The sequence below is a fragment of the Ovis canadensis genome, chromosome 1, assembly GCF_042477335.2.
Source record: "Ovis canadensis isolate MfBH-ARS-UI-01 breed Bighorn chromosome 1, ARS-UI_OviCan_v2, whole genome shotgun sequence".
Lineage (NCBI taxonomy): Eukaryota > Metazoa > Chordata > Mammalia > Artiodactyla > Bovidae > Ovis > Ovis canadensis.
This window is the reverse complement of record NC_091245.1, coordinates 67,198,544-67,226,136: the sequence shown is the minus strand read 5'-3', so window position 1 is coordinate 67,226,136 and position 27,593 is coordinate 67,198,544. Positions and strand designations below refer to the sequence as shown.

General features: G+C 40.1%; 2 protein-coding genes across 2 annotated transcripts in view; both read left to right on the top strand.

Moving 5' to 3' along the window:
* The window catches only part of LOC138443852 (guanylate-binding protein 1-like), a 166,628-nt gene that overhangs the window by 14,201 nt on the left and 124,834 nt on the right, over positions 1-27,593 (top strand). The gene's annotated exons all lie outside the window — the stretch shown is intronic.
* Positions 692-10,787, top strand: LOC138443872 (guanylate-binding protein 2-like). The gene is made up of 6 exons (XM_069597013.1): positions 692-947; positions 3,479-3,759; positions 5,154-5,366; positions 7,678-7,780; positions 8,550-8,743; positions 9,696-10,787. The coding sequence occupies exons 1-6, from the start codon at positions 707-709 to the stop codon at positions 9,807-9,809; spliced, it is 1,146 nt and encodes a 381-aa protein (XP_069453114.1). The 5' UTR covers positions 692-706; the 3' UTR covers positions 9,810-10,787.

The window sequence follows — 27,593 nt, the reverse complement described above, 5'->3', positions numbered from 1 at the left end:
TGGACTCTGAGAGATTTCTCCCTGCAGCTGGAAGTGGATGGACAACCCATCACTGCTGATGAGTACCTGGCAAATTCACTGAAGCTAAAGCAAGGTTACTGGGACTCATGTTTGGCAAACAAATAAAAGACAAAACAGTATCAGAATGACCATTTCAATGCAGATGCTGATAATTATAATTTTTTTTTTAAATTTTAGTTTTTTATTTTTTAAATTTTAAAATCTTTAATTCTTACATGCATTCCCAAACATGAACCCCCCTCCCACCTCCCTCCCCATAACAACTTTCTGGGTCATCCCCATGCACCAGCCCCAAGCATGCTGCATCCTGCGTCAGACATAGACTGGCGATTCAATTCACATGATAGTATACATGTTAGAATGTCATTCTCCCAAATCATCCCACCCTCTCCCTCTCCCTCTGAGTCCAAAAGTCCGTTATAATTTTTAAACTTTGTTATCCTGGCTGTTCTATTAGAGGAAATGAAACGTTTCTTAGATAAATCAGTGCAATCTAATTTTAAGTTACTTCCTTCTTGGAGAAGGAAAGAAATTTCATTTCTCTACCCCTTTAAATATTGGGTCTGATCCATGATTAGTTAATCTTTACCTCTTTATATAGGATTTGTGAAAATTGCAAAGTTGAAGGGTATATATTTGAAGTAGCCGGAAGCTTTAAAACCTCTGATTTTCTTTCCTTTAGGAAATGATAAAAAAAACTAAAAACTTTAATGAACCTCGGTTATGTATCCGAAAGTTCTTCCCAGAGAAAAAGTGCTTCATCTTTGATCACTCTGCTCATAGGAAGTATCTCATCCACCTGGATCAGCTACAAGAGGAAGATTTGAACTCTGAATTCAGAGAACAAGTTGCAGACTTCTGCTTCTACATCCTCAGCCATTCCAAGGCCAAGACTCTCTCAGGCGGTATCACAGTCAATGGGCCTCGTGAGTCCCTCTTACTCTCTTTCCTTACCTGGACGTTCCTACTGCCCATTATAGACAACAGAAGTGGGAGGCATGAGGATTACTTCTGACAAATGCAGAGTCTAATGATGCCAAGGAAAACCACCACAAGGGTCACATTGTGAATTTTACATATGAACTTAAACTATTTCTGGTATTATCTAGTATTCACAGGAGTCGGATGAATAAAGAAAAAGAACTAGAATCTTAATTCTCCACCAACTTCTCAACTCCATTTTTATGAGATTTCCTTCCAGGAGAGGTGTATTATTGACAAAGTCAGGAAAAGGCAAATATTCCATGTATGTGAGGCTTTGCTTCTCACCTTAACACAATTCTCTTGTTAATCAATGCAAAAATGTGTGATTAGGCACTCTGATTAGGAGTGCCTGCCAAGTACCAACCACTGGGCATAATCCTCATTCCAACATGATGGGAACAAAAGGTACTTAAGCAATTTATGTAACCCTAAGGGTTAAACACGGATAAGTACAGGGAACCATACCTGAAAGGACCTGCGGGTGACTTCAAGGAGGTTAAAGACTGAGCCCAGTGAAAAGATTTTGAGGAATGAAAGGCAAAGAGGTAAAGATATGTAATTTATGTTTCATACAGTCCTTCAGAATGTTTTAGATAATGTGCTAGAGGGATGTACATGAAGCAACAAGAAGATGAATGGTACTGCAATATTTTATAATAAATGGGGACTATGTAGGGTAAGGTAGTGGCAATAGAGACTGTCAAAATTAGCAGAATCCTCACATATTTTGAATATCAAATCCACGGTTTTGATGATGGAAGGCATGTGGGTGTGTGGAAGAAATGATATGGCAGTGTTAAGATTGACTCCAGGATTCTGAGCTTAAGCGACTACTTGAACAGATGTTATTTACTAAAAGAAAAATCAGGAGGAGAAATAGTTTTCCAGAATGGATGAAATTGTTTAGATCTGGAGTATTTACTATTGATTTCCTTCCTGCCAATGCAGGAGACTTAAGAGACCTGAGGTCAACCACTGGGTTGGGAAGATCTCCTGGTGGAGGAAATGGCAACCCACACCACTATTCTTGCCTAGAGAATCCCATGGACAGAGGACTCTGGCAGGCTACAGTCCATAGGGTCACAAAAAGTCAGACATGACTGAAGTGACTTAGCACACGTTCATATAAGTGATATCATATGATATTTGTCTTTCACTGTTTGATTATTTCATTTAGTATGATAATCTCTAGGCCCATTTATGTTGCTGCAAATCACATTATTTCATTTCTATGGCTGGGTAACATTCCATTGTATATATGTACCATATCTTCTTTATCCATTCACTGTTGATGGACATTTGGTTGCTTCTATGTCTTGACTGGGGCTTCCTTGGTGGCTCAGTGGTAAAGAATCCACCTGCAATGTGGGAGACCTAGGTTTGATCCCTGGGTCAGGAAGATCGCCCTGGAGGAGGGTACGGCAACCCACTCCAGTATTCATGTCTGGAGAATCCCATGGACAGAGGGGTCTTGTGGGCTATGATCCATACGGTCACAGAGTCAGACATGACTAAAGAGACTGAGCATGCACACATGTCCTGACTATTATGAATAGTGCTGCTATTATTATTGGTGTGCACACATCTTTTCATATAGTTGTTTTCTCTGTATATATGCCCAAGATTAGGATTTCAGGGTCATAAGAGGACTCTATTTTTCATTTTTTAGGGAACCTCCATAATGTTCTCCATAGTGGCTGCATCAATTTACATTCCCACCAACAGTGTAGGAGGGTCCCCTTTTCTTCACACCCTCTCCAGGATTTGCTATTTGTAGGCCTTTGAGCAATGGCATCTGACCAGTATGAGGTCATAGCTTAGTGTAGCCAAAAACTAGTAGTTGTAGGGCCACAAACCACTCCAGTTTCCCAAGGCTGGGATTTCCTAGTATGTAAGACTTTCAGAGTTAAAACCAGAATTCTCTGGCAGACTTGGATGAATTGATCACACTGCATGGAGCTCTGATGAAAGAATATCTAGGAAGACTCTCTTATTTAGGCCAGACCCAGAACTAGTGAGATGCATCACATATACACTTACCTTTACGCACACATGTGCTTGTGAACATTAAAATCTCTCCTTGACCTTTATATGACTTAGAATTGAGAAAGGAAGGGGAACTCATTAAGAAAAAGAAAGGGAGATTCAGGAAGGCTAAGAAAAGATTAAGACTTACCATCTTGTCTGCAAAATATCCTTACTCTAACCCATTTATTCCAATAGCTTTCATTTGGGTGAAGGAAGAAGGAGGAAAGGGAAGCTTTAAACTATTCTGACCTAGAGGGTAACAAAATATCCCATTACAATTCTTAAAATTTCTTAAAACTACTGTTTGTAACACTTGAAAAGCATAAAAAGTGCACGATCAGTTGACTCAGAATGATTAAATTTGCATGCTCAGGACTAAACTAACACAGCTTGTTCCTCTGTCTCACCAACTCTTAGTCACTGTTTTTTAAATTCCCTTTCATAGGTCTAGAGAGCCTGGTGCTGACCTATGTCAATTCCATCAGCAGTGGGGATCTGCCCTGCATGGAGAGTGCAGTCCTGGCCTTGGCTGAGATCGAGAACTTGGCTGCAGTGCAAAAGGCCATTGCCCACTATGACGAGCAGATGGGCCAGAAGCTGAAGTTGCCCACGGAAAACCTCCAGGAACTGCTAGACCTGCACTCGACCACTGAGAAAGAGGCCATTGAAGTCTTCATGAAGCACTCTTTCAAGGATGTGGACCAAGTGTTTCAGAAAAAATTAGGGGTATGTTTGCTATTTTGGTTAATGAGAGGAAGAAAAATCTGAGCCTTTCTCTTTTTTGTTTTTAATTGGAAGACAATTGCTTTACAATATTGTATTGGTTTCTTCCATACAACAATGTGAATACGCCTCTCTTGCTATAAGCAGTCCTCCCAGAGGATAGCAGCCCTCAGTTATATGTACTCATTTGCACTCTTTACTAAAAGAACAGACTGTTCTTAGCCTTAGTCCTGGAGACTGTGGTACCAGGACCAACTATGGTTATTAAAAATATCCTCATCTATTAATTTCTACCCTATAGATGCCATATTTTAATCAAACAAGTAAACTGTAACACCGTATTTACATAAGATTATTTAAATTTATTTTTTTATTTGAAGTTAGTCAAAGACACAGTGCTTTCATATTCCCTGCTAATAATATAGGAGAATTTGCTTCTTTGTGAAAACCCTAAAAACTTATTGTGTTTAATGTAAAGCAACAATAAATATTCAGAACGACAAGAAAGAGAAATCAATCATTAGCATGCTATTTGAGGACTCAAGTCTGAGTTCTTCCAAATTAAGGAGGATTGTTGTATGACAAATTATCATTTGACAGATGACAATTCCTTCCCCAACTTGTAGGGCAGACTTTTACAAATCATACCTTCCTGCTTTCAAAGGTTCTGATGAAACTAAATAGTGAAAGTCAGCAGGCTATGGATGTCTTTCTAGATGAAAGAAACATGAAAAATTCTCTTCTATAATTGAATGTAGGTAAAAATGCTGTTCTGTAGGCTTTCTCCATGCAGACATTAACTGCAGTACAATCTCCATTACCTTCATTAGCCTTTTATTGAGAAAATATGCAAAAGTACTATTACTTTAAAGAACATACCACTAATCATTGACCCTTTTGAGCACTTACAGAGAAGTCACTGGGCTTAACACTTTGTACCGCTGCATATAATCCTGACAGGGAATCTATGAGATAGATATAATTTCCTGTGTTTTACCAACAAAGAAATCTCATTTCATGAAGGTTGAGGGTCACTAAGTCACAAATTGGTGGAACCAGGAACTTCTTGCAGGCCTGTCATAAGGACAATAGTGTGGTAAACTATTAGGAACTTAAAAAGAGAAGTTTCAAATGGAGCAGTGTTTATGCTTTGAGAATCATTCTCTGAAGCTAAAAAACTACAGGGGAAAAAGCTTCAGATAAACACAAAGAGAAGTGGGTGCATTTTTTAAACCAGCGTTCTATTTAAGAGTTTTCTAGAATCTCCCAACATGGTGAGGGGTGTGTTATATTTATGTGCCACATTCTCTGCAGGAGAAACCTTTCCCAGTAATCCACGTTGGTTCACATCCTCATCCTGGCTCACGGTGCCATTTGTGCTATTTTTCACCTCACAGGACAAGCTACAAGCAAAGCTAGATGACTTTTGTAAACAGAACATGAAAGCGTCCTCAGATTACTGCATGGTTTTAATTCAGGACAGTTTTCATCCTCTATATGAAGATGTGAAGCAGGGAACATTTTCTAAACCAGGATGTTATTATATATTTATTAAGAAGATGAATGAGCTGAAGGATAAGTACCACCAGGTCCCCAGAAAGGGGGTACAGGTAAACTACATACTGATCACCTTTTCTGGGGCCTCGCTGAAGTGACTCTTTCAAACTACAGTGGGAACAACAAAAATGCAATGGGTCAATGGTGCCTGTGGCTTTCATTGACAATTCACTGGTTTATTCAATAGGACCGGCTACCATGAGATGAATACCAGATTCATCCCATGGTAGTGCTTCTTGGAAGCACAGATGGGAGCCCTCAAAAACTTTTACAGAATTTATTTAATAATTTAGTCATTCTATCATCCAACAATTCTACTCAGGCCTAACAATATGTTTATAACTGGGATTGCTGCTGCTGCTGCTGCTAAGCCGCTTCAGTCGTGTCCGACTCTGTGCGACCCCATAGAAAGCAGCCCACCAGGCTCCCCCGTCCCTGGGATTCTCCAGGCAAGAACACTGGAGTGGGTTGCCATTTCCTTCTCCAGTGCATGAAAGTGAAAAGTGAAAGTGAAGTCGCTCAATTGTGTCCGACTGTTTGCAACCCCATGAGCTGCAGCCTATCAGGCTCCTCTGTCCATGGGATTTTCCAGGCAAGAGTACTGGAGTGGGGTGTCATTGCCTTCTCTGGTAACTGGGATTAGTGCAGTTTAAAAACAAGCAAGTTCTTTCAAAGTATTCATCAGCAATCAACAAAGTATAGCTTACAGCAAATCTAATAATAATAACAGTTCACATATAGACCTTATTTTGTGTTAGGAAACAAATGGGCTTAACTCATGCTATCCTCACTAGAACACTGTGAAGTACATGGTATCAATGTCCTCATTTTATAAATAAGAAAACTGAGGGAAGTAAAATAACTCACCCAAGATGTACAGGTAGTAAGTGGTACAGCTGAAATGGACACACTAAAGGAAACTCTGGGCTCATAAGTATGCTTCTGTGCCAGTATACTCAGGTTATATCAGTTAGAATTAGGTTTGGGCACATATTATTTAAAAACAAAACAAGAGTGTCTTAAAAACACAAAAGTTTCTTTATCTCTTATATACAAGAAGTAAGGCAGAGGGGTCCAGGCTGCTATGACAATTGCACAATCATGCTGTTCCCAGACTCTCCTGTTCTGCTCCAGCACCTTAGCATCCATCCTCCATCTTCCAGGTCAATTCATGGTGTAAGATGGCTGTTGGAGTTTCACCCATTCCTTCTGTATTACAGATAGGAAGAAAGGGGGGAAACAGAAGAGTGAAAGGTCTCTGGGTCAACTCTCTTTAAGGTGATCTGCAAAAAGCCCAATATAACACCATTGTATAAGTGGTATGAGCCAAATTTTAATCATATGGCCACCTCCAGCTACCAGGGAGATTGACTAAAAAAATGCAGTGTTTTATCATGGCCCATGATGTGCCCTGATGGGGAAAAAAAAAATAGGTTCTATTACTAAGAACAAAGGGGAGAAAAATATTAGGGTGACTCTAGAAGCTGCGATCCCAGCAACAAAAATAGCCCTGAAGAAAAATAAAGTAGGGTGCAGGCCTAGGAGAGGAAGGGAACATGGTCCTATTTTATATGTAGGATTTTAGAGAGGGCCTCTCTGGTGAGATGCTGTTTCAACAGTCTTCAGGGAAGTCGGGAAGTAAGCCAAGCGAGCATCTAGAAGAAGATAACTTCAAACAACAGAAAATCCTAGAAGGATGAAATGGTTTCTGTCCAACAAATGTGGCAAGAGGGCAATGAGCAACGAAAGAGGTGGCAGGAGGTGAGGTCAGAGAGATGCTCAAGGGCAGAGGCTAACCAGGTAGTATCCTGGAGGGCCCTGAGAGTAGTTTCAGTTTTACTTGAAAAGAGCTGGAAAATCAGCAGAGGATTTGGCGCATCAGAGTGAAGTGATCTTTCTTAAAGTGACACGATGCTAGCTGCTCTCAGGAAATCAGACTGTAGGGGAGCAAGAGTAGAAGGCAGTAGGGAGACCAATTATGAAGCCAATACCATGGTCCAGGCAAGAAGAGATACTATCCTGGACCAGTGTGTTTGGGAGAAATAGGTTGCAACTGATGGGCTCTTGCTGATTTTATTTTGAATCCAAAGTAAATACCATTAGCTGATGTAAAGAACAGCCATAAGGTTTGTAATCCATACAGTTAGAAGTTCAGCTTTACTGATTACATTTCAAACATTGGGGTGACTGAGTCAAGGCAAATTTGAGGGTGGATCTAGAGTTGGGTTTTAAGCCAGTTTGAAATAGTATTCATTAATAAATTCTAAAGTGGGTAAAATGAAATTGAATTGAAACATGTACTGCTAGGTTTTCCTTTAACCCATAATCTCTATTTCCTAATTCGAACTTGGTCTGCCTCAATAGACAGGAGAGACACTGAGGAAATATTTGGATTCCAAAGAGGGTGTGGTTGATGCACTTCTACAGACTGATCAGTCCCTGACAGAAAAGGAAAAAGAGATTGAAGGTAAGAATAGCTGAAAACACTCTGCTGCTGCTAAGTCGCTTCAGTCGTGTCCTACTTGCGCAACCCATAGACGGCAGCCCACCAGGCTCCCCAGTCCCTGGGATTCTCCAGGCAAGAACATTGGAGTTGGTTGCCATTTCCTTCTCCAATGCATGAAAGTGAAATGTGAAAGTGAAGTCGCTCAGTCGTGTCTGACTTTTTGAGACCCCATGGACTGCAGCCTACCAGGCTCCTCCGTCCATGGGATTTTCCAGGCAAGAGTACTGGAGTGGGGTGCCATTGCCTTCTCCGTGAAAACACTCTAGATAGTTAGAAAGCCCCAGAAATGTTAATGTTAGCTACATTGGTCCACCTGAAATATTACTACAGTGCAAAAAATAGCAAGTATATTTCATATTTTTAAAGGATTCTTTACTTAACCAATATTTATGTTAATCTGTCTTCTGATTTGTTCTTGTTGTTTAGTTGCTAATTTGTGTCCAACTCTCTTGCAACCCCGTGGACTATAGCCTTCCAGGCTCCTCTGCCCATGGCATTCTCCAGGCAAGAACACTGGAGTGGGTGGCCATGCCCTCCTCCAGGGGATCTCCACCAAGGTTTCAAACTCACATCTCCTGCTTTGGCAGTCAGATTCTGACTGTTCAGTGCAAAAATAAACACAAGAGGCTTTCCTCATGAGATAAGCAAACAAGTAAAAAGGGTGAAAGCAGAAATAAAGCTATAAAAATAAATTGATTCTCATATTTCTCTGCTTATTTTTCTTCTTAAGTGGAACGCATGAAGTCTGAAGCTGCCGAAGCTGCAAACAAAATGTTAGAGGAAATGCAAAAGAAGAATGAACAGATGATGCAAGAAAAAGAAGCGAGTTATCAGGAACATGTGAGGCAACTGACTGAGAAGATGGAAAAGGAGAGGCCCCAGTTAATAGCAGACCAAGAGAGGGTTCTAGCCCTTAAACTTCAGGTATTCAACTGTAGCATCTCCATTCTATCTTCCACTGTGCTGAATCAAAAGTTCTTAGAAGTTAGAGCATTATATCTGTTTAAGGACTGTTCTAGCCCAAACACTAGTAGACATTTCATTTCCTTACTGCCTCTACCCCTAACCATCTCTGATAATTGAAGTCTATCTTGTTGTTTAGTCGTTAAGTGGTGCCCGACCCCTTTGTGACCCCATGGACTGTAGCCTACCAGAATCCTCTGTCCATGGGATTTTCCAGACAAGAATACTGGAGTGGTTGCCGTTTCCTTCTCCAGGGTATCTTCCTGACTCAGGTCTCCTGCATTTCAGGCAGATTCTCTACCATCTGAGCCACCAGGAGATTCCATGTCGTGCTATGAACCACATACCCAGGCTGCTAGTTTCTTCCTGATCTCCGGGCTGTTCTCCAACTCTATGCCGAGTAGGGATGTCTACCCTGTAAGAGAGCATGGACCAGTGTAGGCTTTCTCTCAACTTATTTCTGTTATCTCTGCTCCAAAATTTGGCAACTCGTACTAAATTCCCTGATCAAACACCTCTTGTGATTCTGAATTTTGTAGTAACCTTCCTATGGTGTCCCTTCATCTTCCTTGCCTTCTTAGATATATATTTGGGAGTTCATGTGATATAGAGCTGAGATAGAAAAGGACAGTTTTTCTTTAAAGACTGTTGTTTCAGGTTGAAGGAGGTAAAAATTTAATTCTAAGTGTCACTAATATTTTAGAAACCATAAGAGAAGAATATTTCTGAAGCTAAATAAATCCCAGAAAAATTTTGATAGTAGACTCAAGAAAGAGGAATACAATGAAAATTAAAGGAGGAAAAGATTTCAACAAGAAGTTTCATAACCCATGAGGGATTAATATAGGTATAGTTTAGTAAATGTGGGAAATGTTTTAAGTTGTGTGTGTTCAGTCTTCACTTTCCCTTTTAGGAACAGGAACGACTTCTCCAGGAGGGATTCCAAAAGGAGAGCGTGAAACTTCATGTTGAGATTGTATACCTCAAGAAGAAACAGGAAGAACCACTACCATGTAATATTCTCTAAGGACCATAATTTCCTAACCAGTTTCTATCTGTTAAGAATGAGTGAATGAGCAACTTCAAGATGTCAAATAATTGCCACTAAACTTGATGTCATAAGATGCATTTTCATTGAGGCTTAAAGTTTGCAAAGATGAAATAAAATGTGAAGGTAGTATTTAACCATAGAAGAATTCAATTTATGATTAAATATAGTATAAATGACAAGTATGATACACTAGAACCTGTGTTTGAAATCATGCATATTGACTCTAGAGAGACTTTTAGTTGTGTAATTGGGATACATTTACATCCAATTTGGAGATATCAGAGGTGTTCTATTCAGTGCAGACTGTTTCCCCACACATAAACCACCCCTCTATATATCCTCAGCCCCATGGTCTTACTCAAGGATTTACTTTTGTACTGGGATGGAGTTGGAGTGTTGTGTACACAGGAAAAGTCTGATGAGAGTGTTCAAAGTCATGGAGCACAGTTAAGCATTACTCCTGCTATGCAGTCACTAGTCACATGACAGCTTCCAATAAGAGAGACCTGGAACAATTAACTTCAGGGTGCAGACAGTGTTCAGTTCTCCATTGGGTGGAGGCTGCATTGCTGTGGTCACTGATGGGATTCCTGAACACTGGTAGGGGAATTACTAGCACCTGTGTGAAATGGGTATATGAGTGGATGTTCAACGTTCTTTGTCTAGAGAATCCCTCTAGATAACTACTGCCCCATTTCTAGGCCATACAACGTCTATTTTACTCTTCTTTTTTTAGTTCCCCTCACCCACAGTTCCAAGAACAACTTCTAAAATCACAAAAAGGAAACTTTAGCCCAAAATTCCTTTCTATTCCTTTGAGAATCATAACCATAATTCTTCAAAACTTTACCTAACTCCATTTTTCTTTCTTCCTGTTTGCTATGACATCACAGCCTGGGAGCCACTCAAGGCAAATGTCTAGTGTGGAAGGACAAGAAACAAGAAAAAGAAAAATAATTCATTAATATAAAAAAATATTAATCTACCACAATTGTCTTAGGACATGTATCACTTAAGGTTCTCACTGCAACTAACAGTATCTTCTCAGTAACTTAAAAGGAAAATGATTTTTAAGCCTAGTAGGTACCAGACAGATTCTCCAAGATGTTAAGTGAATCAAACTCTACTGATCTTTCACCAAGAATAATACCAACTACATGGGAAGGCATCTCAAGAGAAAACAGCACATCCATTATCATCTGGCACAGTGATCTCCAGATCACATGTCAGGTGCTCTGCCAATGTCAGCTCTAAGTATTGGGTGCTTCCACCTTTATATCTGAAGTAAATAAACCCCCCATGAAAAGGTGCATTGAGGGTTGCTATGTCTCCATCTTGGGCTTCCCTAGTGACTCAGCTGGTAAAGAATTCAGCTGCAATGCAGGACACCTGGGTTCAATCCCTAGGTTGGGAAGGTCCCTTGGAGAAGGGAATATCTGCCCACTCCAGTATTCTTGCCTGGAAAATCCTATACAGTCCTTGGGGTCAAGGATATGGCAACTCACTCCAGTATTCTTGCCTGGAAAATCCTAAGGACAGAGGAGCCTGGCAGTCTACAGTTCATGGGGTGACAAAGAGTTGGACATGACTGAGTGACTTCACTTCACTTCATGTCTCCATCTCAGTCTCACAAAAGTGTATCTTCCTGGCAGAATACAAATCACATGCCTCCCATTGGAGATCTGGAAATGAGAGTTGTCTATCTTCCACTTTGGAAATTAGTCTCATAATGAGAGCCATTTCCACCCACATTAGTGTCAACTGATTATTCTAGGTAGATTTCTGGAGACAAACCTTATGTTAGAAATAGTGATAATAACCCAATAGTATTATCATGTACATCACATACAATGTGATTTAAAATTTTTTTTCTTTACCATGATCTCAATATTCTTTTTAACTTTTCCTCTGTTGTTTTGTACCTAATGCCTTATATTTCACATACAAATCCCACTTGGTTGTATTATATATATTATTCTTTGTAGACATTACTGTATTCAATTTGCTAATATTTTGTTGAGAAATTTTGCATCTTTATTCCTGAGAAATGTTTGTGTGATTTTTTTTCTTGCAATGCCTTTGCATGGCTTTGGTATTAGGTTAATGTTGATTTGACAGAATGAGCCAGGAATATTTCTCTGCTTCTATTTTCTGAAGGGGACTGTGTACAATTCACATGATTTCTTCTTTAAGTGTTGGGTAGAATTCACCATTGAACTCATCTGAGCATGGTGCTTTTTGCTTTGAGAGATTATTAAGTATTGATCTAAATTATTTGATAAATTTATGTCTAATTAGATTGTCTGTTTCTTCTTAAATGAGTTTTGTCAGAAAGTGTCTTTCAAGGAATTGGTCCATTTCATTTAGGGTATCAATTTCATGGATGCAAAGTTGTTCATACTATTTCTTGATTATCTTTTTAATGTCCATGATATCTGTACATTGTCCATCCTTAATTTCTGGTAACAGTAATTTACACCATCTATCTTTTTTCCTTGTTAGCCTGGCTATAGGCTTAATGATTTTGATTTTTTTGTATTTGTTGATTTTTAATTGATCTCTTGTTTTTCATATTTAGGAATTTCTACTTTAATTTTAATTTTTACTTTTTTTCTGCTTTGAGTTGAAATTGCTTTTCTCTTTCTAGTTTCCTATTGTGGAAGGTTGGGCTTTTTAAATTTTTCTTCTTTTTTTTATATGTGCACTCAGTGTTATAAATGTATCTTTAAGCTCTGCTTTCACAAAATTCTACAAATTTAGGGAAGTAGTATTTTCATTTTTATTTACCTCAACTATTTTAAAATTTCTCTTGAGATCCCTCCTTTAACCAATGTGTTATTAAGAAGTGTGCTACTCAATCTCCACATATTCAGGAAATGTCCAGTTTTTTCTTACAGATTTCCAATTTATTCAATTGTGATCTGACAGGAAACATTGTATTACTTCTATCCTTTTAATTTGTTGAGTTGTAGTTTATGACCGAGAATGTGATCTATCTTGGCCCATATGAGCTTGGAAAGAATTTATATTCTGCTGATGTTGCATGAAGTACTCTGTAGATGTGAACTGCTTATAGCTGATTTGAGATCTCTTAAGGTCTACATTGTGTGGCTTCCCAGGCGGCTCAGTGGTAAAGAATCCATGAGAGAATGCAGGAGCCACAGGAGACGCAGATTTGATCCTTAGGTCGGGACAATCCCCAGGAGAAGGAAATGGCAACGCCCTCCAGTATTCTTGCCAGGATAATCCCATGGACAGGGGAACCTGGTGGGCTACAGTTCATGGGGTTGCAAAGAGTCAGATACTTCATTAATGATTTTCCACCTACTATACATGTCCATTTCTAACAGAGAGGTGTTGAAACCTTCAAGCCGTCAATGGATTCCTCTGTTTCTCCTCCCTGTTGTGTCAGTTTATGGGACACATAGTTTGGCACTCTGTGGTTAGGCGCAAACACACTGAGGGATGTTATATCTTCTGGGATATTTAACCCTTTTACTCCTATGCAACTGCCCTCTTTATCCATGATCATTTTCTTGTTCTGAAGTCTACTCTGTCTGTCTTCCACAGTTTTCTTTTGTTTAGTGTTAGTACGGTATACAAACCTGGGGATCTGGCAAAGGGACTGAGAATCCCCAGGGAATTTGACTTTGGAGGCCAGTGGTGAAACCATTTTTCCACAGATTGGGACTGAAACCCATGTGCTGGGACTTGAACCCAGCAAAACCCTGCTTGTGACTTGAATCCCCATGGCTGGGACTCAAACCCAGCCAAAACCCACAGTACCTGGTTTTAGGACCTGGTGAAGCTCAGGTTCTTGATGTCTCATCACACAAAGAATTCAGTGAGAGACAAAGTGATAAGTAAGAAGTGGATTTATTCAGATACAGAGAGACACACACTCACAGACAAGAGTGTGGGCCTTCGCAGAGGGTGAATGAGACCACAAAATGTTGCATGATTAGTTTTCATAGGCCGGGTAATTTAACATGCTAGTGAGTCTGAGGATTATTCGAACTATTTTTGGGAAGGGGAAGACATTTCCAGGATTTGGCCACTGCCCATTCCTTGATCTTCTAATAGTACCTTGGAACTGTCATGCCACTTCTGGATGTGTCATTTCACCTGTGATTGAGGATCAAGATCTAGTATTGTCTGCCATCGTGGTCCCATTTGAGTCTAATCAGTTTGTGTTGTGTCCTTGGGTGATGTCATTCTTTCAAAAGTTGTGCCCTGCCCCTTTCCCTCCTGTTACAGTGGGATTTGATTATAGCACTTACACAACACTGGGGGAACAGACTCTTGGAGGGCACAAACAAAACTTTGTGTGCACCATGACCCAGGAGAAAGGAGCACTGACCCCACAAGAGACTGACCCAGACTTGCCTGTAAGTGTCCAGGGGTCTTTGGCAGACGGGTAGGTTGAGTGTGGCCTGTTGCAGAGTCATAGACACTGAATAAACAGTGCCTGCAGGGGACCTTTTGAAGGAGGTCATCATTATCTTCATTACCCCCACCATAGTTTGGTCTCTGGTCAAACAAGAGGGAGGGAACCCATCAACAGAAAACTGGATTAAAGATTTACTGAGCACGACCCCACCCATCAAATCACTGCAGATGGTGACTGCAGCCATGAAATTAAAAGATGCTTACTCCTTGGAAGAAAAGTTATGACCAACCTAGATAGCATATTCAAAAGCAGAGACATTACTTTGCTGACTAAGGTCTGTCTAGCCTAGGCTATGGTTTTTCCAGTAGTCATGTATGGATGTGAGAGTTGGAATGTGAAGAAGGCTGAGCACTGAAGAATTGATGCTTTTGAACTGTGGTTTTGGAGAAGACTCCTGAGAGTCCCTTGGACTGCAGGGAGATCCAACCAGTCCATTCTGAAGGAGATCAGCTCTGGGATTTCTTTGGAAGGAATGATGCTAAAGCTGAAACTCCAGTACTTTGGCCACCTCATGTGAAGAGTTGATTCATTGGAAAAGACTTTGATGTTGGGAGGGATTGGGGGCAGGAGGAGAAGGGGACAACAGGGGATGAGATTGCTGGATGGCATCACGGACTCGATGGGCGTGAGTCTGAGTGAACTCTGGGAGTTGGTGATGGACAGGGAGGCCTGGCGTGCTGCAATTCATGAGGTCGCAAAGAGTCAGACACAACCGAGTGACTGAACTGAACTGACCCCATCCATCAGAACAAGACCCAGTTTCCCCTTCAGTCAGTCTCTCCCATCAAGAAGCCTCCATAAGCCTCTTATCCTTATCAGCCAGAGGGCAGACAGAATGAAACCATAGACACAGAAAACTAATTAAACTGATCACATGGATCACAGCCTTATCTACCTCAATGAAACTATGGCCATACCATGTAGGGCCACCCAAAATGGATTGGGTCATAGTGGAGAGTTCTGACAAAATGCAGTCCCCTGCAGAATGGAATGGCAAACTACTTCAGTATTCTTGCCTTGAGAACCCCATGAACAGTATGAAAAGGAAAAAATATATGACACCAAAGGATAAATTCCCCAGGTCAGTAGATGCCCAAGATGCTTCTGGAGAAGAAGCTCCAGAAAGAATGAAGAGATGGAGCCAAAGCGAAAACAACACCCAGTTGTGGATGTGACTGGTGATGGAAGTAAAGGCCAATGCTGCAAAGAACGGTATAGCATAGGAACCTGGAAAGTTAGGTCCATGAATGAAGGCAATTGGAAGTGATCAAACAGGAGATGGCAAGAGTGAACATCGACATTTCAGGATTCAGTGAACTAAAATGGACTGGAATGGGTGAATTTAATTCAGATGGCCATTGTATCTACTACTATGGGCAAGAATCCCTTAGAAGAAGTGGAATAGCCATCATAGTCAACAAGAGTCTGAAAAGCAGTACTTGAGTGTAATCTCGAAAACAACAGAATGATCTCTGTTCATTTCCAAGGCAAGCCATTCAATATCACAGTAATCCAAGTCTATGCCCACCACTAGTGCCGAAAAAGCTGAAGTTGAATGGTTCTATAAAGACCTACAAGGCCTTCTAGGACTAACACCCACAAAGATGTACTTTTCATCATAGGGGAATAGAATGCAAAAGTAGGAAGTGAAGAGATACCTGGAGTAACAGGCAAATTTGTTCTTAGAATACAAAATGAAGCAGGAGAAAGGCTAACAGATGTCGGGAGCCAGCACGAGGAGTCCCACCCGTGGCAAAGGTCAAGAGGTTAAGGGGCCCGACAGGCAAATGCGAGTCGAGCCTTAAGGGAGCATCACTGAATCTGTTCATGCATCTGCCCCAAAAACCAGAGTTTGCGTGCCTTGCTGCATTATGCCTTTCACCTATACTTCTGACATTACAGGGGGCTATCCCCCACCACCTCTCTCTGTAAAGGAGTTAACTTAGGACTCCAGTTAATAAATCTCCTGGGTGTGTTTCAGTCCCAAAACTCTCCTGATGGTTCTTTAGCCTGCCTGACAGGATTATCCAGCCACATGTGATTGTTTACAGCCTCCCTACCATGAGAGGCACAGGACGCTTTAAACTTTCTCAAAACAGATTCTTTTGAGAAGTTAGAAAATTATTAGTACAGTACTAGTGAGTTAGTTAGAAATTATGTTGGTGAAGGGTTTTCATTGCTGAGTTAATGATTGCCGCCAGACCTCCATATCCTCAGACACCTGGGAGTATGTTAATCAATGTGATTGGAATGTACAAAAGGAAAATATAGTAGTTTTGATGTTAGCAATACTAGACTTTTGACTTAATGAATTTTCTCTTTGTTATAGATCACTGTACTTCTCTTTCTTTGTCATAAATCATTGTGTCCTTGCTATATAAGAATGTAAGTTTATCACTATCTTAAGACTAAGTAGATCTTAAGGGGAAACAAGTTTTCTGACTGACTAACCTTTATCAACAGAAAGTAAGGTGGGGCCATAAAATGTTGATTGGTCTCCAGACCAGAAGATATTATAAACAAATGTGAGACCCTTGTAAGAACAAACATATGCAAAGAACACTGTCTTTAGATACGGGTCAGAGCAGCTGACCCTGCGTGACTCTGTGTCTTACATTTATCCCTAAATGTATAACTAAAAGTATTAAAGTGGGCCTGAAAAATAAAGAAATGGTATCAATTCCTGGAAAGACTGGTTTCCCCCGTGTGGTCTTTTCTCGTTCTCCTCTTTCCTGTCTGAATTCCCATCTGGAGTGTGGAGGCTCGCCAAGCCTGTCAATTTTGCCCTGGCTTCTAAGATCCGCACGAGAGGGAGCCCAAGGCGGGGCACCCTCCACTATTCAAGCAGGCACCGGTGGCCTACGTAGGTGGTGCAAACTCCTTGTCTCAGAGTTTTCTTGGTTCTCCATGTAAACCAAGTTATTCAGCCTCTTTTCTCCACTAAATTTTCCTACTACACTATGTCTTCCTAATCTCTCTTTTCTAATTAAATAGTTCTTTCTTAGGACGTCGACTCCGTCCCCACTTCGAAATACCCTGGATCCACTGGGGCTGGACCCTGGCAAACAGAGAAGGCACTGGTCATAATAACACCTTCTTCCAACACAAGAGATGACTCTACATCATCAGATGGTCAACACTGAAATCAGATTGATTATATTCTTTGCAGTCAAAGACGGAGAAGCTCTATACAGTCAGCAAAAACAAGACTGGGAGCTGACTGTGGCTCAGATCATGAACTCCTTATTGCCAAATTCAGACTTAAATTGAAGAAAGTAGGGAAAACCAATAGACTATTCAGGTATGACCTAAATCAAATCTCTCAGGATTATACAATGGAAGTGACACATAGATTCAAGGGTCTATATCTAATAGACAAAGTGCCTGAAGAACTATGGACAGAGGTTCATAACATTGCACAGGAGGCAGTGATCAAGACCATCCCAAGAAAAAGAAATGCAAAAAGGCAAAATGGTTCTCAGAAGAGGTCTTACAAATATCTGAGAAAAGAAGTGAAAGGCAAATGAGAAAAGGAAAGATATATCCATTTGAATGCAGAGTTCCAAGGAACAGCAAGGAAAAATAAGAAAGCCTTCCTTGGTGATCAAAGCAAAGAAATAGAGGAAAACAAAATAATGGGAAAGACTAGATATCTCTTCAAGAAAATTAGAGCTACTAAGGGAATATTTCAAGCAAAGATAGGCAGAATAAAGAACAGAAATTTTATGGACTTAACAGAAGCTGAAGATATTAAGAAAAGGTGATAAGAATACACAGAAGAACTATGCAAAAAGAAAAAAAAGATATTCATACACAGATAACCATGATATTGTGATCACTCACCTAGAGCAAGACATCCTGAAGTCTGAAGTCAAGTGGGCCTTAGGAAGCATCACTACAAACAAAGCTAGTGGAAGTGATGGAATTCCAGTAGAGTAATTTCAAATCCTAAAAGATGATGCTGTGACATTGCTGCACTCAATATACCAGCAAATTTGGGAAACTCAGCAGTGGCCACAGGCCTGGAAAAGGTCAGTTTTCATTCCAATCCCAAAGAAAGGCAATGCCATAGAATGCTCAAACTACAGCACAATTGCACTAATCTCATACGCTAGCATAGTAATGCTCAAAACTCTCCAAGCCAGGCTTCAACACTACATGAACCGTGAACTTCCAGATATTCCAGCTGATTTTAGAAAAGGCAGAGGAACTGGAGATCAAGTTGCCAACATCCATTGGATCATCAAGAAAGCAATAGAGTTCCAGAAAAACATAGACTTCTGCTTTATAAACTTCCAGATATTCCAGCTGGTTTTAGAAAAGACAGAGGAACTGGAGATCAAGTTGCCTACATCCATTGGATCATCAAGAAAGGGATAGAGTTCCAGAAAAACATCGACTTCTGCTTTATTGACTATGCTAAAGCCTTTGACTGTATGAATCACCACAAACTATGGAAAATTCTTCAAGAGATGTGAACACCAGGCACCTGATTTGCCTCTTGAAAAATATGTTTGCAGGTCAGGAAGCAGCAGTTAGAACTGGACATGGACCAACAGACTGGTTCCAAATCTGGAAAGGAGTACATCAAGGCTGTATGTTGTAACCCTGCTTCTTTACCTTGTATGCAGAGTACATCATGCAAAATGCTATGCTGGACAAAACACAAGCTAGAATGAAGATTGCTGGGGGACAGATCAGGAACCTCAGATATGCAGATGACACCACCCTTATGACAGAAAGTGAAGAGGAATTAAAGAGCCTCTTGATGAAAGTGAAAGAAGACAGTGAAAAAGTTGGCTTAAAACTCAACATTCAGAAAACTAAGATCATGGTATGCTGTCCAATCACTTCTGGCAAATAGATGGGGAAACAATGCAAACAGTGACAGACTTTAGTTTTGGAGGGGCTCCAAAATCACTGCAGATGGTGATTGCAGCCATGAAATTAAAAGATGCTTGCCCTTTGGAAGAAAAGCTGTGATCAACCTAGACAGCACATTAAAAAGCAGAGATATTACTTCGCCAACAAAACTCCATCTAGTCAAAGCTATGGCTTTTCCATTAGTCATGTATGGATGTGAGAGTCGGACTCTAAAGAAAGCTGAGTGCCAAAGAATTGATGTTTTTGAACTGTGGTGTCAGAGGATACTCTTGAGAATCCCTTGGACTGTGAGGAGATCAAACCAGTCAATCTGAAAGGAAATCAGTCCTGAATATTCATTGGAAAAACTGACGCTGAAGTTGAAACTCCAATACTTTGGCCACCTGATGTGAAGAACTGACTCATTGGAAAAGACCCTGATGCTGGAAAAGATTGAGGGCAGGAGGAGAAGATTGAGATGGTTGGATGGCATCACCCAGTCGATGGATATGAGTTTGAGCAAGCTCCAGGAGTTGGTGATGGACAGGGAAGCCTGGCGTGCTGCAGTCCATGGTGTTGCAAAGAGTTGGACATGACTGAGGGACTGAACTGAACTAAACTGATGGTATCTACCATCATCTATATATACTATATATGACATATACTATAATCTATATATACCCTATATGATATGCCATAATCTCCATCCCTTTAGTCTACCTTGTCCTTATATTTAAAGTGGTTTTCTTGTACACAACAGTTAATTGAGTTTTGTGTTTTTAATCCACTCTGACAGTCTCTGTCTTTTAATTGGTGTATTTAAACCATTGATATTGAAATTTATTACTGATATAGTGGGATTAATATCTACCTTACTTTATATTTTTCACTATTCATTGCCCATGTCTTTGTTACTATTTTATCTTTCACTCCTTTTCTAACTTTTGGTTTTAATTATGCATTTCATATGATCCTATTTTCTATCCTTGCTTAGCATAGCAATTATACCTCTTTAAAAATTTTTTTAAATTGCTTGCCCTAGAGATTGCAATATACATTTCTAACCAATCCATGTCCAGTGTCAAATAACACTATACCACATCACCACTAGCACAAGCACCTTAAAATAACAAAATATTCTTAATTCTTCTCTCTGGTCTTTTGTATCATTGCTATAATTCATTTCACTCATACATACTCTTCAATCTTCAAATACATTGGTGCTATTATTGTTTTAATAAATTGTTGTATGTTAGATCAACTTAGAACAAGAGAAATATATTTTTATTTTCTTGCCATTTAGTCCTCCTTCAGTGCTCTCCCAGTCTTTATGTAGATCCAAATTTCTGATATATCATTTTCCTCCTCTGAAGAACTTTAAACATTTCTTACAAATCAGGGTTCCTGGTGACAGATTCCCTCAATTTTTGCTTGTCTGAGGAAGTACTTATTTCTCTTTCACTCAGAAGAATAATTTCAGTAGATACAGAATTCTAATTTGGTGTTGCTATTTCTCTCAAGATTTTAATTATTTCACTCCACTCTTTTCTTGCTTGTATGCTTTCAAAGGAGAGGTCTAATATAATTCTTACCCTAGTGCTTCTATGAGTAAAATAAAATCTCTGGTTTATTTCAAGAGTTTCTCTTTGCCTTTGATTTCCTGCAGTTGAATATGGTGTGCTTTTCAATTTGAGAAGTTTCTATTGACACACCTCCAAATTCACTGAGTCCGTCCCAATCAGGTTCAGTCTACTGATGAACCCACCAAAGACAGTCTTCATTCTGTCAGCATGGTTTTGGTTTCTTGTATCTCCTTACAAGTGTGGGAGTTTCCATTTCTCTCCCTACATTACTCACTAGTTCATTCACGTTTTCCTCTTTCTCCATTAGATTTCTTAGCATATTAATCACAGTAATTTTAAATTTAGCTGTCTGATAATTTGCAAATTTCTCCCATGTCTGAATCTGGTTCTCATACTGGATTTGATGCTTCAGACTGCTTTTGTGCCTTTTAGCATGTATAGTAATTTTTGTTGAAAACTGGCATAGTTTAATATTTTGAAGGACCTGAGGTAAATATGTCTATAGTGTGAAGTTTTATGTTAACTGTCTACAGGTTAGACTGTGTTTACCACTTGTTTTGGTTGCTGTGTCAGGAAATAACATTTCCTTACTGTTAATGTTTTTGTCTCTCTGCTATCTTTCGGTTTCCCTAGAAGAGTGGCCCCCAAACTTTTTGGAACCAGGGACTGGTCTTATGGAAGACAATGGGAGTGGAGGTAGAGGATAGCTCAAGTGTTGATACTAGTGATGGGGAGTGGCACATGAGGCTTCCCTTTCTTGCCCTGCAGCTCACCTCCTGCTGTGCAGCCAAGTTCCTAACAGGCCATGGACTAGAACCAGTCAGCAGCAGGGGGTGGGTGGGTGGGTGTTGGGGACCCCTGCCTGCCCTACAGAACTTTTCTACCACCGTCTAAATCTGCATGTCTCCCCAAATATCATATGTTGAAAAACTTATGCCCAATGTGCTGGTTTTAGTGGTGGGGCCTTTAGGAAGCAATTAGTTCATGAGCATAGAACAATCATGAGTGAGTGTAATGCTTACATAAACTCATACCGTGTGCCATGCTCATACCATACCCTTGCTATGGTAGTTATACTTTTAGTCTTTTGAGGGAACTTTCATACTCTTTTTCATAGTGGCTCCATCAATTTACATTCCTACCAATAGGGTACATACAAATGCTGCATTTTAAAAATCTTTTGCATTCACTTTAAAGGCATTGTTAATCTGTAGATAATTCTGGTTGACATTTTTCATTCAACACTTTAATAGAGATGTTATTCCGCTTTTTCGTAGCTTATATAATTCTTAGCAATGTTTCTTTCCAAGCCTGGTTTTTGTTCTTCTGTATGTAATGTTTCTTTTTTTACTGCTTGTCTTTAAGATTTTCTCTTCATAATTGGCTTTTATTACTAGTCTGTGGGGTGCAAGGCCATATTTATCTTATATTTGTTTTGTTTGGGGTTCTGTGAACCTTTGATTGGTCATTTGTCTCTTTTATTAATTCTGGGAAATTTTCTCTTCAAGTATTTTTCCTGCCTCTTTCTTTACTTCTTCTATTTTAATTTTTCCAGTTATGTGCACAAGAAACATTTTGTCATTGTACTGGGGGATATCCTAAACTATTGAAGGCTCAGAATATTTTTTTCTATTTCTGTGTTTCCATGGTGGTTAATGACTATTGATCTATCTCAGATTGTATGGTTCTTTCCACCAATTTGTTCACATATTTTCTGTTAATTCCTTTAAGAGAATTCTTAGTCACTGATATTGTGCTTTACTTTCATAGGATTTCCACTTAACTTTATTAATAGCATGCAGTCTTTAAAAATTTTAATGTGTTCATGTGTGTTATTCACCTTTCCAGTAGATCTTTCAACATAGTAATAGTGATTTCAAAGGCCCTGATTGTTCCACATTAGGTTTATTTCTGATATTGTTTCTATTGTCTTATCTCATTATGATGCATAGTTTTAACTTTTTTTTTTGTTTGTGTTTGTTTGTTTCTTGTTTCTGCTTGACTCTATTTTTATTGTATGCTTACCACTGTAAAAAAAAAAGTGGATATTGAGATAATAAGATTCATATTTGAAAAATAGCACAACCTCTCTTTTGGTTAGGATGCTTGTGGGGGCATTTATTCGGTGTAGTAATTCACCTGTGCTGAGTTTTGTTGTTGCTACACTACATCAAGTCCACCACAAGCTTCACATTCCTCCAGTGGAATTCTACTCTTTGTAGTGGAAGACCTGAAGCACCAGAAGATGCTTTTAGTTTTCCTATTCCATCCTCAACCTTTAGCAGACCCTGCATACTTGTCTTGTGGGCAGTCTCTGTGCTCTTGACCTATTCCAATGGTAGACAGCTGTTTTTGTTTCTTGTTTTTCATTTACTCACTGCAAGGCTTTGTTGAATGCCTACATACTCTTAGGTTTTCCAGGTAAATTTGTTGCACCTCAAATCTTGAAAAGCTCAGTCAGTCTGCCTAACAAAGGTTATTGCATATCTCCTGCCCTGCATCTACTATTTCTTATGATACTTGATGGAGGCCAACGGAAGATTTTATATGAGTATGTGTGAATTTCTCTGATGGCAAGGTTTATTGGGGATTCTGGCCATTGTGCAATATGCAGGAAGTTTATTAAAATTTTTGTTATTCTAATATCTATAATAAGACAGAAGATAACTTGTTTATGTGGCTCATCTTCTCAAAAGGGATTGCAACTCTTTGAAATTTTACTTTCTTTCTTTGTGACCTCACTTGGGATGGGTTTTTAAAAGTATGATTTTATATATTATTGGACCTTTTTTTCTTTTCAGATTGAAGCAATGTTCTCCTGAGTCATTTTGGATTCTTAGTAGTTTGAAACATGGATCTCATTTCTCTTGATTAGTCACTCTAGCTTTACCAATTTCATAAACTACCAATTTTACAACCAGTTTGGTTGCTTTGACTCTGCTATTGTATACTGGCTTTCTACTTCATTAAGTCTGTTTTGCTTTTATTTTGGTTTCTTCTACTTTTTCCTCATTTGGATCACTTGAACAGATTGATATTTAGTTTGTTTTCTACTTTAATTCTCCACTAGTTTATGGCTTGAGGATATGAATTTCACTGAAATTAGTGATTCAACTGCATCTTGAAGTCTGAAATATAGTATTATCAGATTGCTCATTTAAACATATTTTATATTTTTCAAAATAAAATTCTTTGTGACCTATATAGTATTTAGAATTATAATATAAAAATATAAGAATCTTCAGTTGTCTTTTTGTCACTGTTCTATAACATTGAAAAGTGAAAGTGTTAGCTCCTCAGTTGTGTCCAGCTCTTTGCAAACTCATGTACTCTAAAGCCTGCCAGGCTCCTTTGTCCATGAGATTCTCCAGGCAATAATAGTGGAATGGGCAGCCATTCCCTTCTCCAGGGGATCTTCCTAGCCCAGGGATTGAACCTGGGTGTCCTGCATTCCAGGCAGATTATTTACCATCTGAGCCACCAGGGAATATTTTTTTAACATAGTATTATGGTAAATTGGTATACTCTGCTTGACTAATTTGTTAACCTGAAAAAATATGTTTTCTACAGTGTTTGATCACAATTATAACATATTAAATATCTATTTGTTCAATTTGCTAATTATCCTCTTCAAAACTTTGGACTTCTCTGGTGGCTCAGATGTTAAAGAATTTGCCTATAATGCAGGAGATATGGGTTTGACCTCTGGGTCAGGAAGATTCCCCTGGAGAAGAAAGTGGCAACCCACACCAGTATTCTTGCCTGGAGAATTCCACGGACAGAGGAGCCTGATGAGGTACAGTCCATGGAGTTGCAAAGAATCAGACACGACTGAGCAACTAACACTTCACTTCACCTCAAGTCTTCAACACCATTACTGATTTTGTGTGTTGGTTCTATTAATTAATCTCTGAAGTGGGATAAGTGTGTTCTTAAAGTTGTGACTTTCCCTATTCTTTCAGTTCTGCCATTTCTCAATTATTGGATGCAATATTATAAAGTGAAAGTCATCCAGTCGTGTCCGACTCTTTGTGACCCCATGGACTGTATAGTCCATGGAATTCTCCAGCCCAGAATACTGGAGTGGGTAGCCTTTCCCTTCTCCAGGGGATCTTCCCAACCCAGGGATCGAACCCAGGTCTCCCACATTGCAGGTGGATTCTTTACCAGCTGAGCCACAAGGTACATACAAATACAACAATATTATGTCTTCTATAAAGCTGAAATTTTCTTCAATTTTCTGCATGCCAATAGACAGGCATTTTTGCTCTTAAAGACTATTTTTATATGCTGCTGTATGTATTACTCACACACACTATAATCTGTTTTCGTATAACACTTGTAGACACTTTGCTAATAATATGTATCATGTCCCAGAGCCAAACATATCTAAGTGGCCTTAGAGTCTTCATCTAGAAACACAAATCTTTATACCCTCACTGACAACAAAAAGTTGATGAAAACAAGAGAGGAGATCCAGAGAGACAGAACAAGACCAAGAGCAAGAGAGAGAAAAAAAATTTCTTGGATCCAAGTAACTGAGAAATGATTAGCTTTATCGGTTTTAGGTCATATGCCTAACCTCCCCCTAAATCAGTCTTGGTGGCTCAGAAATTACAGGGCCACAGTAATTTTCCTCACTTGGGTTCAAGCCTTGAATCTACTCAGTGTAGTCTCAGAATTCTTGAAGAATCTGTCCCCGATATTGTCACATGCACCTTTACAGTTACAACATGCTCTGCAGCTCCAAATATGGTGTCATTTTATTTTACAAAATAAGCATATGGCAATCGGACTAAGGATTTTTATACTATTCTAGCTGATTTTTGCAACTAGAGAAGTCTGCATAGGGAATATGTGCCAAAGCTCTTGCTCCTGGGGAGTCTTGGCCATAGGGCTTTGAGACTACATTCTGCCTGTCCTTCCTATCTTCTCATTGCCATCTAAAATACAGATGGGATAGCCAAACCCTAATTCACAGGGTTAAAAACCTGTAACAGAAACTGGTGACTAAGTGAAATTCTTGAGCTCCTTTTACAGAATAGCAGATAAGGGAACAGGTTGTTTGAAAACTCCTATTGCAACATAACCAAACTGGCTGATACCAGGTAAAACCGATACAGCTCATCAGAATCTGTGCAGAAGAGACCTGCTTGTCCCATAGGCGACCCACTGTCATCACAGCCCAAGATTCACCAACATGTTTCACACCAAATCCTCTGTATTTGCACGTGTCCCATGAAGAAGCTCCTTGGACGTGGAGTTGCTCCTCCTGGCCGTCGCCCCTGACCGCGGATGCGGGATAGCTCCTCTCAGCCATCGCCCCTGACCTCGGACGTGGGGTAGCTCCTCTTGGCCACACTTAGTGCACAGGCCACAGCCGCCAAAGCTTAATGCGCCAGCCACAGCTGCGGGCGCAAGAGGGCCTAGAGGAGCCATCCCACGTTGAAGGTCAGGAAGGGCAGCAGTGAGGAGATACCCTTCATGCAAATAAAGAGCAGCGGCTGTGCTTTGCTGGAGCAGCCGTAAAGCGATACCCCACACCCGAAAAGGCAATGGCACCCCACTTCAGTACTCTTGCCAGGAAAATCCCATGGACAGAAGAGCCTGGTAGGCTGCAGTCCATGGGGTGACTAAGAGTCGGACACAACTGAGCGACTTATTTCAAGTTTCACGTTCATGCATTGGAGAAGGAAATGACAACCCACTCCAGTATTCTTGCCTGGAGAATTCCAGGGATGGTGGAGCCTGGTGGGCTGCCATCTCTGGGGTCACACAGGGTCAGACACGACTGAAGCGACTTAGCAGCAGCAGCAGCAGCAAGGTAAGAGAAACCCAAGTAAGATGGTAGGTGTTGCAAGAGGGCATCAGAGGGCAGACACTGAAACTGTACTCACAGAAAACCGGTCAATCTAATCACAGTAGGACGCCAGCCTTGTCTAACTCAGTGAAACCAAGCCATGCCCACAGGGCAACCCCAGATGGCTGGGTCATGGTGGAGAGGTCTGACAGAATGTGGTCCACTGGAGAAGGGAATGGCAAACCACTTCAGTACTCTTGCCTTGAGAACCCCATGAACAGTACGAAAAGGCAAAATGATAAGATACTGAAAGAGGAACTCCCCAGGTCAGTAGGTGCCCAATATGCTACTAGAGATCAGTGGAGAAATAACTCCAGAAAGAATGAAGGGATGGAGCCAAAAAAAAGATACCCAGCTGTGGATGTGGCTGGTGATAGAAGCAAGGTCTGATGCTGTAAAGAGCAATATTGCATAGGAACCTGGAATGTCAGGTCCATGAATCAAGGCAAATTGGAAGTGGTCAAACAAGAGATGGCAAGAGTGAACGTCAACATTCTAGGAATCAGCGAACTAAAATGGACTGGAATGGGTGAATTTAACTCAGATGACCATTATATCTACTACTGCAGGCAGGAATACCCTCAGAAGAAATGGAATAGCCATCATGGTCAACAAAAGAGTCCGAAATGCAGTACTTGGATGCAGTCTCAAAAACGACAGAATGATCTCTGTTCGTTTCCAAGGCAAACCATTCAATATCACAGAAATCCAAGTCTATGCCACAACCAGTAACACTGAAGAAGCTGAAGTTGAATGGTTCTATGAAGACCTACAAGACCTTTTAGAACTAATACCCAAAAAAGATGTCCTTTTCATTCTAGGGGACTGGAATGCAAAAGTAGGAAGTCAAGAAACACCTGGAGAAACAGGCAAATTTGGCCTTGGAATGTGGAATGAAGCAGGGCAAAGACTAATAGAGTTTTGCCAAGAAAATGCACTGGTCATAGCAAACACCCTCTTCCAACAACACAAGAGATGACTCTACACATGGACATCACCAGATG

What these genes read in the sequence shown, in the direction of transcription:
- LOC138443872 (XM_069597013.1), top strand. Translation starts at nt 707, where the DNA reads ATGATAAAAAAAACTAAAAACTTTAATGAACCTCGGTTATGTATCCGA. An exon ending in TCCCCAGAAAGGGGGTACAG is followed by an intron (nt 5,367 to 7,677) that starts GTAAACTACATA and finishes CTGCCTCAATAG; the next exon opens with ACAGGAGAGACACTGAGGAA. An exon ending in AAAGGAAAAAGAGATTGAAG is followed by an intron (nt 7,781 to 8,549) that starts GTAAGAATAGCT and finishes TTTCTTCTTAAG; the next exon opens with TGGAACGCATGAAGTCTGAA.